The sequence below is a fragment of the Syngnathus floridae genome, chromosome 11 (genome assembly GCF_059516105.1).
Source record: "Syngnathus floridae isolate MCC-2025c chromosome 11, RoL_Sflo_1.0, whole genome shotgun sequence".
In the NCBI taxonomy this organism is placed as follows: domain Eukaryota; kingdom Metazoa; phylum Chordata; class Actinopteri; order Syngnathiformes; family Syngnathidae; genus Syngnathus; species Syngnathus floridae.
The window spans coordinates 3,702,372-3,716,000 of record NC_142423.1 but is presented as its reverse complement, the minus strand read 5'-3'; the positions used below and the strand labels follow the sequence as shown (position 1 = coordinate 3,716,000).

General features: G+C 40.7%; 4 protein-coding genes and 1 long non-coding RNA gene across 11 annotated transcripts in view; 1 reads left to right on the top strand and 4 right to left on the bottom strand.

Moving 5' to 3' along the window:
- Positions 1-67: 67 nt before the first annotated feature.
- On the bottom strand, positions 68-1,253 carry LOC148390374 (uncharacterized). Its single transcript, XM_088390155.1, has 2 exons — positions 717-1,253; positions 68-628 (listed from the first exon to the last, which is right to left on the bottom strand). The coding sequence occupies exons 1-2, from the start codon at positions 1,019-1,021 to the stop codon at positions 520-522; spliced, it is 414 nt and encodes a 137-aa protein (XP_088246281.1). The 5' UTR covers positions 1,022-1,253; the 3' UTR covers positions 68-519.
- On the top strand, positions 830-5,239 carry LOC148390372 (uncharacterized). Its single transcript, XR_015861366.1, has 2 exons — positions 830-969; positions 3,934-5,239. It is a non-coding gene; the product is annotated as an uncharacterized LOC148390372 (long non-coding RNA).
- On the bottom strand, positions 3,314-4,325 carry LOC148390373 (RING finger protein 224-like). The gene is made up of 3 exons (XM_088390154.1): positions 4,252-4,325; positions 3,838-4,176; positions 3,314-3,661 (listed from the first exon to the last, which is right to left on the bottom strand). Exons 1-3 carry the CDS (start codon positions 4,260-4,262, stop codon positions 3,553-3,555), a joined length of 459 nt encoding a protein of 152 aa, XP_088246280.1. The 5' UTR covers positions 4,263-4,325; the 3' UTR covers positions 3,314-3,552.
- A 1,868-nt stretch (positions 5,240-7,107) lies between the features above and the next one.
- On the bottom strand, positions 7,108-10,505 carry ube2j2 (ubiquitin-conjugating enzyme E2, J2 (UBC6 homolog, yeast)). Its single transcript, XM_088389028.1, has 7 exons — positions 10,343-10,505; positions 9,735-9,865; positions 9,543-9,583; positions 8,904-9,006; positions 8,658-8,796; positions 8,477-8,557; positions 7,108-8,240 (listed from the first exon to the last, which is right to left on the bottom strand). Exons 2-7 carry the CDS (start codon positions 9,863-9,865, stop codon positions 7,950-7,952), a joined length of 786 nt encoding a protein of 261 aa, XP_088245154.1. The 5' UTR covers positions 10,343-10,505; the 3' UTR covers positions 7,108-7,949.
- Positions 10,506-10,958: 453 nt separating this feature from the next.
- The window catches only part of acap3b (ArfGAP with coiled-coil, ankyrin repeat and PH domains 3b), a 35,692-nt gene continuing 33,021 nt past the window's right edge, over positions 10,959-13,629 (bottom strand). For 3 of the 7 annotated variants that reach the window (XM_088389019.1, XM_088389017.1, XM_088389020.1), the window contains 2 exons: positions 12,069-12,115; positions 10,959-11,246 (listed from right to left, as the gene is read on the bottom strand). In XM_088389019.1, the coding sequence (XP_088245145.1) occupies positions 11,178-11,246; positions 12,069-12,115 (116 nt within the window). In that variant the 3' untranslated portion in view covers positions 10,959-11,177. Of the gene's footprint in view, positions 11,247-12,068; positions 12,116-12,625; positions 13,606-13,629 lie in introns of those variants that run through there. The other 4 variants (XM_088389021.1, XM_088389018.1, XM_088389023.1 and 1 more) reach the window with 2 other exon arrangements.

Sequence of the window (13,629 nt, the reverse complement as noted above, 5' to 3'; positions counted from 1 at the left end):
GGGGCTGTACAAAAGCATGAGGCACTAAAAGTGGAAGGTGGGTATTTGCCATACACTTTCTCATCACTTCTCTGGAAATCGTTTATTACCTCTTACACAATGAATTTAATCATAAAATGTCATGTGAATTTGTATAAAACCTGGTTATACTATGGCAAAGATGCACTTTTTAAGTTATTGATCATACTAAACTGCTTTCCCAAGTGAAATAAAAACCTAGCAGTGTTCTTAAACTTCTTAAAATACTGAAATCTAACCAGTAATACTTTAAACAAAAATTTTGCCAACAAAACAGAAGCTGATCTTCCAACATTCTTCTTTGCACAATCATTCAGTAAGTTGGTTCCTCTCCTTTGCACTCTCTTTGGCTCATTCCACAGGTTTTCAAGAAAGCTTGAGGACTGAGATGGTCAGGGGAGGACTTTGAGTCTGTGCAGTTCAGCAATTGCATAGAAAATACACAACAAAATGTGTTTCAAGAGTGAGCAACAAAAAATGTTGCATTGGTCCATATGAAAGTCAGATAACAGACGCTTCTGAAGGCCAAGAAATTTGTCCATCATCCAGCACAAAGCAGTTGAAAACTTTCTGCAGCTTGGACTTGAAAACAGTGTGATTTGAATCCGAACTGGTGAGAAATAGAGAAAAAAAAGTGGGTTTGAGTTTCAATCTCCAACATTTCACATGACAATGTTACAAAGAGAAGTTCTGCTTACCACACTGGCCCGATGAGTTGCTTTGCAAATTTCTCCCTGGTCCTTTTTTGCTCTGTCTCTGGTATCTGATCCCAAATCTCAGTGTTTACCCACAATGCCTCAGGTAAGGCCAGGTTAGCTTGAAAAATGGTGACCTCACGACAAAGTGGGCAGCAGATAGTTTGGGTCGCATTCTCCGTGTTGGTCAGTTTCTCCAAACATGGAGCGCAGAACGTGTGATTGCAGTGCAGCAAGCGTGGGACTCGAACACTTCGTGAGTAGTTGTAGAAACACACCACACACTCGAAATCTTCATTTTGAGACATGTTGACCACACCTGATGAGAGTAGTGTTGTCTCAAGAAGTTAGTGGAGAAGCTGGCTGAGATTTGCTTTAAATGCTTCCTGATGTTTGTGATGGTTTTACGCACCCAATGTTTATTTTGGGCACGTGACACACGAGCACTCTTCCATGGAAGTCTTGATTGTATTTCCAAAGAGTTCCGTTCATACGATGCAGTTACCCATTACGATAATACGTTATCTTAACAACAATTGACAACCCGTGCAAGTGCTTTATTGACACCTTTATTTGTATACGTTGCACTTTCACACTCCAGACAGTCACGCGCAAGTGTGGCGCCAACAGACAGAAGCTCGAGTCCAGAGCAGATCATAAATCGTTTTAGTGAAGCCCGAAAGAATATTTCTAAAAGTCAGTTTCACTTTAAAATGTTCAAAAAGTGTTTTAAAATACAATAAAATGTTTAAAAATACAATTATGAAAGTTTTTCTGCAGATATCGTAAAAATATTCACACCATATCACAGATTTTCACCTATCGTGGGGGTCTTGGAACCATTTATCAGCAATAAACGGGGGATCACGCTATATTGCTTTAAAACCTATAATGCCGTAGCATTCAACTGTATTTGAACACCCCCAGGAAGACAGAAAAAAAACAGCTGGAGTCTAGGACTCACCGTTCTCAAAATAAGGGGGGGGGGAACATATCCTCACGGGGCACCCGTGAGGATATGTTCCCCCCCTGTAACTTGGGCTAGGAATGAGGGAACCTGTTCAAATTTGCCACACTACCTGAGCAGACCCCCAGGAAGACAGAAAAAAAGCCAGTCGATGTCCAGGACTCACCGTTCTCAAAATGGGAGGGGGGCACAAATATTCACGCCTTGACATTTTTTATAGCGTTCCTGTTACAATTTTTATCCCACCACCTTTCACTTTGCTTGGGACAAAAGGAGCCTTCAGAACTGAAATTTCTTCTCAATTATTCATTCAAATCAATTCACTCAAATCATTGTCGTTATGAAAGATTTGATCACAAAACGTGTGTGGCTTTTTCTTAAATGAACACGTTTGACATTGCTAGAGTGTCAGCTTTTAATTATATTGCGCTGTCATTTTAAAGCAAATTAATAAATGCAACAATATTAATTCGCTTTGAAAATACCTGAGTAATAAAATGGATGAATGATGATTACAATTAAGAATAAAGTCTCCTTTGTAATATATACTCCTTGTAGCATGTAACGGTACCCAAAAGGAGGAGTTTCTTTGCATCGAGGTTTATGCAAAGAGCTCACGTAATTATATCGTTGCTTTTTGGTGAAGTGAGTGAGTTTTCCGTCTTTACGACTGGTCTTTGAATGCACCCCGCTTCAATGGCAGAACGCGGATGAATTTAAAGACATCAAATGAGAATAATCCTTTATAAAAATTAAAATTGACTGACGCAAACGTGAATTCTTCATGTTTTTATTGAAAACAACATAGTGCTGACGCCGTACGACGTCGTACGGCATCGGTTTTTCGCTTTCCAAACAAGGCGTGCGCGCTCCCGCGGCAGGGGGAACAAAATCTCACGGGGGAACCAAATCGAGCACAACACCTGTCTGAGAAGTGAAACACTGCCCTCTGCTGCCCTTTGTGAGAGAGAATCACGGCAGTGTCCCCAGACATCCGCAAGGGGGCGCAAAAAACATCCCGCATCGTCAAACAAATGAGATAAGAAGTTGTAATGAAAGTTAATTTTTGACTTTGAAAATGACAGCAATAGGTACGTGCAACGACTGCTCTATTAATCTTACACTCACTTGAATAACACAATTTTGAAGTAGTTAAGATCACTAAATGTAGTCCATAAAAGTTTAATAGGCTGCACCATGGAGACTTTTTAAACCAGATGAAAAAGTGCAGTGATGCTAAGTATAAGAATTATTTGTTTAAAAAAAAAAACAACAACATGGGGGAAATAGCAACACACAATTAATAAATATAAAACTTTAGCGCTGGCTAATTCTGACTGGTTTTACACTGAGATGTATATATGCCTATATCTTGAGTGTTCATCAAACTGGAGCTGTCCTGTCTAAATAAATAAATAAATAATTTAAAAAAACAACTATGGATATTCACTGTCACTCCTGAAGAGTAAATTATACTTAGTGGTTAGTGATATGCTCAATTAATTTAAAAATAATGTAAATGATAACTATGTGGGGGAAAAAAGGATATAAAATGCATATATTTATTCAGAGGATTCATAGTTTTCCATCATTAAGTAATGTATAGTAAATTAATTAAATGGAGATAGCGATATTCACAGTATTTTTTTTATTTTATTTAAGCACCATTCAGAAAAGTACAAATTCACATCATTGTAAAGTTTCCTTCTGATAGACTTAAGTGTAGGTAGACAATGGCATACAACAATAAACATGTATAAATAATAAGTAAACATTATGTTTGCTTGTTGGTTGACAGTAATTTCATTTCTTAAAAAACTATATACAAGTTGAATAAAAAAAAGAAAAACATGGGCTTGGTCCAAATGGAAGTCAAAAGACATTGGAAACATCAGTGGCCTGCAAATGTTGCTCATGCACTGCAATACAGTTGAAAATTTTTTGGAGTGTAGACCTGAGAGCAATGTGATTGGAATCCAAGCTGAGGAGGAAAAGAGAAAGATGTTTTTTTATATTCATATTTACAAGAACCGTGACAATATAGTAAGCTCTTTGAGCATTCATCAGAATAGTCAGGCCCAATCATTGACTTTGTCAAGGGAATATATGCTTAAACAGCTTTTCCAGTGAGAAATGTTTGAAGGATTTTCTACTTACAGCATTGGCCTGATGAGCTTGTTCGAGTCCTCCACGGAATTGTTCCTCGTCCTCGTCCTGATCTTCTTCTGCTCTTTTACTGCTATCTCATCCCAGATCTCGGTATTGACCCACAAGGCCCCGGGCAGGGTCAGACTGGCCTGAGTGCAGGTGACCCAGCGGCACAGTGGGCAGCAGATGGTCCGGATCACGCCGTTCACGTTGGCCAGTTTCTCCAGACATGGAGCGCAGAAGGTGTGACCGCAGTGCAGCATGCGTGGGATCCGCTCGCTGCGCGAGTAGTTGTAGAAACACACCACACACTCCAGATCTTCATTTTGAGACATGATCGAAGGCACTCTTTGAAAACATGGCAATTATCAGTCAATACACTTATCACACACAAAGACTTCACAAAGAGACTTTAGAACTTACCGGGTGTCCATGGGAAGTTATTGCAGAGCCGGCTGAGGCGTGTTCTGAGTGCTGCTGAATAGCAAGCGACTCTTAAAGACGAGCCACACGTGACATGACGTCAGCACCCTTCCAGGGAATTCTACTTAGGTAAACACAACCACATTGCGGAAGAATCTTATTCAACCAACACAAAGAAGGAAAATACCCTCCCACTTGATCTGATCAAAAAGCAGTCTATTCATTTTCCATAAGTTGTGATAAGATTTTTTTCAAATTGACGATTTGATTAAGAAGAGCATGTCAGTGTGCCCAAATGATAATTTTATTTATTTATTATTTGTCCATAAATTGTGTTAAGAATTTGTTTTTAAATTGACAATTTAATTAAGAACAGCCTGTCAGTGTGCCCAAATGATCATTTTAAATATAGTCATCAAGTTTCAAATGATGACAATTTTAAATATAGTCATCACATTTCAGGGTGACAGAAATTTGAAATTCATCAAGTTTGAAGAGTAGGTAAGGGTTAAAAATATTTTGATTAGGGACAAATTTGGACTTTGTACAATAGCCGGTTCACACAGTTGACTTTCTGTCACGTGCAACTGCAGACCAAACCGTTGCAGTGCGGTCTTAATCTGCTTTTCCGGCACTTTATTGCTCATTGTGTTTTCTGAAGCATGCACACCTCTTCCACTTTTATCACCTAAATGCTCATAACAGTGACTTTACTAATTCCCTGTGTATATTATGGTAATGAGCAGTCAGAATAGCGTTTCATAATTCTCTCAGGGATTGTTGCCTCATCAAGTTTTCAAGAGTTATGTTGTAAACAGTAGCGGTTTTTGGCACGATCATGACATGATCATCAGGCTTGAGGATTGAACCCACCACCTACTTGGGTTTTGCTTTATTTATTTTATTTTTATATTTTTTTGAAATTTTGGTTTGAAATGTACTTTTATTATTATTATTATTATTAAATAAACATGTATGTTAAAACTTGTCTGGTGTTTTATTCCTTGTTTTTATATTTGCCAATTAAAACATAAAAATCAGACATTTGGTTGACTGTTTTATGACAATATGTATGTTTTACGTTGTTATGAGTTGGTGTCCCCCAAAATAACAAATGTCGGCAAAACGGATTTTTTTTTCCAATCTTTTATTCAAACACAAACACCATCAACTACAATCCAACAAATACAAAATTAAAACATCAATGTTGGCATAACGTGTGTCGGCTGGCATAGCAGCAACGCTGTCTGTCACTCGTGAATCTTCGTGATCGAACCTGAAAATAGCGGTGTACCTAATAGAGTGTCCGAATGACGTGACAGATCAAACAGCCAATCAGAAAGTGGGGTGAGGGCGGGTGTGGCACTTTTCACTTTCATTTAAGCTTTGACCATGATTTTTCCCTAATAAAGTGGCCTGTTATTAGGAACCCTTTAAAATGGCGGTGTACCTAATGGAGTGTCTGAGTGACGTCACAGATCAAACAGCCAATCAGAAAGTGGGGATGAGGGCGGGTGTGGCACTTTTCACTTTCAATTAAGCTTTGACCATGATTTTTTCCCTAATGAATTGGCCTGTTATTAGGAACCCCTTAATATGGCAGTGTACCTAATGGAGTGTCTGAATGACGTCACAGATCAAGCAGCCAATCAGAAAGTGGGGGTGAGGGCGGGTGTGGCACTTTTTAAGCTTTGACCATATTTCCCTAATAAAGTGGCCTGTTATTAGGTACACTTGAAAATGGCGGTGTTGGAACGCGGCCCAGAGGACTAGAGCTTGACACCTGTGACCTTTGACCATGATTTTTCCCTAATAAAGTGGCCTGTTATTAGGTACACTTGAAAATGGCGGAAAATGGAGTGTCCGAGTGATTCCCTCGTTAAGTGCAGGTGCGTGAAAAGTTTTAGCTCCTTTTGAACGTGAAAGTGGCTAAAACTTTTCACGCAGGTGCGCTTAACGAGGGTCACTTGGAAAACATGTTGGAACGCGGCCCCGAGGACTAGAGCTTGACGCCTGTGACCTTTGACCATGATATTTCCCTAATAAAGTGGCCTGTTATTAGGTACAAAAAAATCTTTTGAGTGAACCGATTCTAAAGATACAGTTCAATGCAAACTGGAACGCACATCACTAGTACAAAAGAGTGCAGACGGCCAAAGGCTGCCAATTTGAAATAGCCGACTGGTTAGTGACATGGGCTCTTGCTTGGAAAGAACTTGGTTCGATCCTAAGAGTGAACATGTACCTGAATCTTCTTTTAGAATTGGAATCTCGCTTTGTATGCATATGCAAACAAATGCGTAAATAAATATTACTTATATTATATTACTTATATTACTTATATATAAATATAAATATTTATGCGTAAATACATAAGGTGGCCTATATGGTGGTGAAATCTAGTAGTGTAGGGTGAAGAGAGTTAGGGTTTAAAGCTAGGGTTAGGGTTTCAAAGTAGGGTGGGTTCGCACTACATTATCTATAACTTGCCAAAGGCCACAATTATGTGGCCCACTCAAACAATTAAATTGTATTCTTTAGTGTAATTCTTTTTAAATTGCCTGCCATATTGTAGAAAAATACAGTGATGACACACCTCGACCTGCTAAAGCACATTAGCACAAATCAAAGCTTCTCTTCAGTGGTAATGCAAATGTAAAGAGACGTCACTGAAGGATTGCCTCACTGTTTGATCTAGGTGTGCCCATAAAAAACTGCTCACGTGAACAGGAAGCTTTGAGAGCAATTTGTCACACTGTTGGGTTTAGAAAACACCCCTGCGCCGCTATGCAGGCTCATTTATCTTAAGTGTGACACCAGGGCAAGTTTGCTGCACATTCAAACAAAAACACACCGTCATTTATAATTCATTTATTTCGGAAGTGTGGTTGGTGAGAAAAAGAAGTCCACTAGCTTCACTAAAACGCAATGCACAACAGTACAATGATCAGCGGTCATGTGGACACTTTGTGTCGTCCAACTACACTCTCCAAGGCTTTGTCTATAAATTAAAACAAAACTGATCAGAAAGAAACTATACAGAACAAAATATAGATTCGCTTCACGCGTTCTCAAAATTGGACGCGTATGTACAGAGCGATGCAAGAGTGGTTGGCTAAACCAAACCCAAACTGCGCTGGTCCCGAGTTCACAACTGATTTTGACTCATGGGTTGACTGGAGGAAGCTGGTTTGTCCGCTCCGGTCGCTTTGTTTGATTTGTGTGTGTGTGTGCGCGTGTGTGTGTTTGGGAGGGGCATACCTTCCTGGTTCATACATTTGCCAATGAAGACTTTCCTTTTGTGCTTGAGAAAATACTAACTTTAGCTAGAGGTGTGTAATCGGTCAAATAGAAAAAAAAAAGAGAGGAAAAAAAAAACAATTCTGCTTGACTGAGGTAATTGAAGGTTGCCAACTAGTTGCTGATGTGCCTCTTGGCGTCTACTGTTCCCTCTCTGTGTAAACATTTTGCTGACAAAAACAAATAAAAGCAGGAGGATATGCGTTTGCCAATAGAGGAGGAGAAAAGGTCACAAAAGCAACTTGTGAGCAGAGGAGTAAAAGACTTTGTTCCTCCAAAACCCATGAGCCACGTTGGTTTCCCTCCTCCACAGTCACAGCCGGGCTGCTTTCTGTCCTCCAGAGTCCCCGATGGTCCCGGGACACAACGTCCCCATCCACTTGACGTTAGTCCAACTCTCAATCCTGCGCTATGCTCCTCAGCACGTACTTGACCGTGTAGGCAAAGGCGGCGAAGCCGACGATCACAAACAGGTTGGCGAGGGCTCCACCCAGAAGTCCATGGTTGCGATTGGGTTGCTGCAGGCCCTGGGCGGGGTTGGCGCCGCCGAGTGGGATGGGACCTCCGTTGAGGGCGGGGAGGCCGTAATGAGCCTGCTGGGGGTCGCCGTCGGGCACCACGTCGGGTAGGGGGAGCGGTTGAGTGCGGGCGTTTAGCTCTTCCTGCAATTTCTGTTTTTGCTTCATCTCCTGGCGACGGAACATAAACAGCAATTCAGAGCAACAAATAAGCAAAGCTAAGGAACAGGGCTGATCAATTAACCCAAATTCAAATCATCTTTTAAATGCAAAATATTGGAGTGAGCTTGAAAGAGGAGCTGGGGAAAAAAATAAACGTCCAATTTTTTTTTTTTTTTTAAATTGCAATTGTAATATCAGAAATGGTTTAGCCCAACACTGAAAATATCAAGGTTGAGATGGCTCACCTCCACAACCTCAGGGAACAATTCACAGAAGACTTTGTCCTTCAAGTTGAAGGCGAGGCTTTGGGCTGAGAGTTGTCTTTTCTGGGAATAAAAAAAAATAAAAATAAAAAATAAAAAAAAATAGCACTGTATTGTAATAAGGCTGCACTGAGCTTGATCACGCTCGTTTGTCTGGGCTCACCGTGTGGTCTGAGGTCTCAATGCTGCCCAGGGTGGGTCCTTTCTCCACCATGAAGCTGAGCAGTCCCGTGAGGATGGTGGAGACGGACCACGCCGGGTTCCAAGTGTCCGGGTGGAAGTCCGTGATGGACAGACATAGCCTGTGGGTTCACACGGAATGTTACAGCACGGCAACGTGACACCACTGTGAGTGACTAAGTCCAGTAAAAAAAATTTAAAAAAAAAAACACGAAATGTATCCGCTTACCTTGTATTACATTTAAATCTGCCGTTGGGGGTTATCATGTAGATACTTGGTGGTTTAAAGGGGAATTCCCGAGGAAATATGAGTTTTCCGTGATAGTAACCTCCTATTAGGAACACAAGTCGGAAAAACGCGATTGTTAGAATAAACAATTTAATTCTAGCCGAGTGTGAAATTTGTATGAAATTAGATTTGATTAATCCGGATAAAATATATTCTTGCTTAGTTAAAGAGCAACTATGAACACACAAGATATAATAAGACGTTTTACTTAATAATGAACGACTGTTGGGTTCAAAAGGTTAAGATGAACTGAAACAGCAGCACCAGCGCCACTGCTAATGTGATGAAAATGTTTACTGTGACGTGTGAAAACTTTGCAATACAGCACATTGGAAGTCTCTCTTTTGATTTATGAGTTTAGTACACACTCATCACAACTTGATGCATCCTTTTTTTTATTTCAAAGACGCAATATCCTGAAAGTCAAGGTCATGTGGCGCCAGAAAACCAAAAATACCAGTGATAATTATGTATGACACATGGAAACCACTTTTCGATAACAGCTGAACACCTACTATAGCACATTAATCATGAGACCAGTAATTAACCTGACAGAATATTTGTACACGTTTTTTTTACCTTCATAAGGAGTTTTTTCAGGACCTCTCACCACATAGTGCCTGCAGGAGACAAGAGAAAATGTTGCATGTGCTACTACATTTGAAGTAAGACAAGAAAACCTTCTTGGTAGGGATCAGGTTTGACCTGATGTCATCGACTTGTTGCAAGTCTAAAATATGAAATGTACCCCGAAACACAAAAGTGTGGTACCATTCTAAGATGTTAGAAGGCAGAGGCTCAGCACAGATGTAAGGCACAGGGTCTTTCTTTATCCTGAGGTAATCCTGCTTAAGTCGCTGAGTGGCTGTGGTTGGAGCTCTCTTGTTCCCGGTGTTGCTCATCTGTTGACAAAAAAACAGAACAGGCAAACACAGATTGAAGGCAATATGACCGCCAAGCAATGTGAAAATGTTTCTTCTCGTTGTTTCTTAGCGGAAATTAAAAATATATAGGGGTAGGCTTAGGGATCTTACACCAAACGGAGGTAGAATGATTTTAAAACCGACACTAACGTCTGCCGAGCTCGCGTCACGCGAGGCTCGTTGCGTTGTCACTCGTGTCATCTAAGAGTGGCTAAATGCAAAAACTCGAAGCAAATCGGCTAAATTAACGTTTTAACGTGTGACTCCATTATTACAAAACAGCCGTTAAGACTACCCTTTACGGTGAAGCCCATACCGAATCTGGTGTGTAAACACTAACTAGCTAGCAATGGCTATCATAGGCCAGTGCAGCGCTTATATGGCTAATGCTAGCAGCCATGGCGCTTCGTCGTAAGAATTGCACGAGTTTCTTATTATGTGTTGTGTTGGACATACCTCTCCAGAGACCCTAGTGAAAATGGGGATTCGGGCCTGGATACGAATTTGGGCCGTAGTCTCAGCGATCAGACCACAAACCGACAGGACGAAGACACCGCCGAAAGGGTAGCTTAGTAGCGGAACCGAAAGACTCAATTCCGGATTTATTCTTCGTGTTCCGTCGGGGCGTGTCTAAAAATGCTCAGAAAGTTCATTAGCGCCGTTTTCTGGTGTGGCGGTGTTACAGCATAAAAAAAATATACACCACAATGTTTGTCAACATTTGTGTGGCAGCAGTTCAAATATAGTGCTAGTCACCTGCCATTTTGACTGATTGATTGATTGATTGATTGATTGATTGATTGATCATTTATTGATCCCCAGGGGTGGGGAAATTCGAGCCCCAGCAGTTTCCATACCACAGAGCGGGTATACAAAAGACACACAGATGGCATGAGCGCAACTTGTGCATTAATAATGGGAGTAAAATGCATTCAGGGGGCAAATATTACAAAAAACTGGACTGAAGTCAGAGGGTGTGGTGTTTCATTGAATGGTCATTTATGATGGCAACAAATATTTGACTTCCTTGGAAAAGTTTGACTGACATTTTAATATGAAAGCTGTAATAGTCTTATCGTTTCCCATGTTTGCCTTTAATGATCCTTCTGATATCCAAACATCTGAATTGAAATAGGTCAGCCATTTGGAGGACTGTACAGAAGTCACGTTTTGACCTACATCCATCTTGAGTATATACTAAGCGCTGGCTTCCAAACTGTAAGATGATGATGAGGCGGTGAAAAGTTCCCTTAAGGTTTCTCGCAGCGGCTGAACTGGAGACTTCTCCTCCTCAGCTTCTCGGGCTGGAGAGATGCGAGAAGAGAAAACTCGCGAAAGACTTCACCACGGGAGACGTCACCTGAAAGTCAAGGCGTTTTCATCATTATAGCTGTGATGTGGCTGCCAAAAGAGGACGAAAAATATGAAGCTTGCACCATGACACACCCATAGCATGTGATTTGTTTTGAAGAGAAAACATGATAGCTCTACCACATCTAGCATCACAGTCGATTTTGGTCAGAAGAAAAGAAAATACTTAGGAAGAGAGTGGGGAGCATCCTGTTCGTTATATATTAACTATATCAGTAGTTTCCCAATATTTATTGGGCCGAGGCACTTGCTAATTATATTTATGGCACTCCACTAAACAAAAAAAGGCACACAAATATGTGCAACAGACTTAAATAATGATGACTACGTCTCAATTTACTCACAAATTTACCATTCTGGTGCATGAATGGGGTTTGTCGCCCTTCTGCCCTCTAGTGGAGGAGCATTTAATTGTTCTGCCTGTAATTCACTGGGACAAAAAAAATACATGAATAATTTTCAAACCAACTGCTGTAGGGCAGTGGTTGGGAATCATTTACATACACCAAATTAATTTCTTGTATGGTGGCAATTAATCAGATTGCATCATGTTTAGTATTCAAATGTAGCAGTGGAGTGGATGGTACGCTAAGCGCTTGTGTGCTTTAAAAAACAAACAAAAAACACTCGTGATTACATAAAGACCTCAAGTATGTGATGTTTTGCAAAAAGACAAGCAGGCTCCAGATGTTTTGCCCCAGACAGACCAAAAGACCCCTGACAAAACACACCGTAATCAGAACAAGAAAGAACCAAAGTGTCCCTCTACACTACTACGTATCAAAGAGACGGCCCAGGATGCTTCACTCACTCTATCCCGTGGTAAGGATTTAACCCTTCTGCTGCCCTTGGCAACCCCTGCGGTGAGAAAAGCAATGACATGTCAGTTAGTGTCCCACGCTGTCTTTCCTTGAATATTAAATGATGCTTTAAAACAGTCCTGGCAAGTGAGTAAAAATTTCATAGTTGGTGTTAAAAAAAAAAAAAAAAAAAAAATCTTGTGAGGTCACATGAATGTTTTACAAGTGAAGACGCTGAATTATTCAAGGCACACAGAAATGCTGCGGGGCCTAAAACCCCTGCACCGCTTGATACTGAGCACTAAAGTGAATTTTAATTTTAAAATGAAGCATTTAAATACGCTACGGCTCACTTTCATAAGCCTGTTTTAATGCTTTGAATAAGTCCAGTGTTTCTAGGAAAGGTTGGCCACTCTAGAGCAGATTTGAAAAGCAGCAGTCTCCCAACACAGAGCAATCACTGAAATCAAATATTGAAAAGTGGATCAATTTGCAACTAATTTAAATAATGCTACAATGCCGAGAGAATGCAAGCGAACAAGAGAAATGAAAGCAAGTACAGACTGGGTTAGTTCATGAAGAGTTTCTCACTTTTATTGTATTCCTCTTTTTTTTTTGTTCGCCTCAGTGTGTCTAAAGACATGAAATAACAATTTCCAAGACTGTTGGGTGTTTTTGGAAAGAGAATCAAAAGACAAACATGAAACAGATCCGAGCGTCACGACCCGCTATGGACCCTCTGAGAGGCAAGCACGGAGTTGAAATACACGAGTGTACTATTTACAGCACCTTTTTTATCACTGTCAACACACACAATGGACACGACACTGAACACTTCCTCGAGGGCGTCGCTCGCACTCGCCCCTAAACTTGTACTACTTGCAGTCTGTAACTATTGCCATGTGCGAATCTCAGTTCTGTTTTGAATCATGTGAGCATACCAACAGTGTTTCTACCACTCTTGTCACTTCACAAAGCATCGTAGCACTAAGCTGCATCTACTCAGAAATTGTTTCACGTTGAAGAAAAACCAAACAAAAACAAACTTGTGATATAATACAAGGTCGGACACTTTCCCTTCAAAAGTCTTTGGCAGAGGAAACTAAAAGCACAAAAAATATGAAATTACTGCTTGTGGAAAGGATTTTGACTGTGACATTAGAGAGGTCACGTTGGTACATGCTTATTCCACAGGACTGCACTGCACAATGTGATCAAAACGGTAGAAAAATATCACAGCATGCTAGGAGCGGCAATCGTGTTGACTCGCCCACAAAGCATGCAGAGAACACTGTCGGCTATTCGGCATCGAAGCCTAACAAAGTGTGTAAACATGTCCGGAAAATGTGCTCCATAATCTCACTGATACAGATATTGCAACATGGAAGCGTATTTACAAGTATAGAAAATGCAGGTGTGGTTATATAGCCATGAAGTCATTGTTGTTCACTAAAGGGCAGTGAGCAGCACATTCGCTTTCCAGGGAAGTCGAAATTCTTCCGAACTGCTACGTCCGACCACTGAGCTCACGTTTGATGGGTTTATCACCTCCTCCTCACCACTGAGCTCACG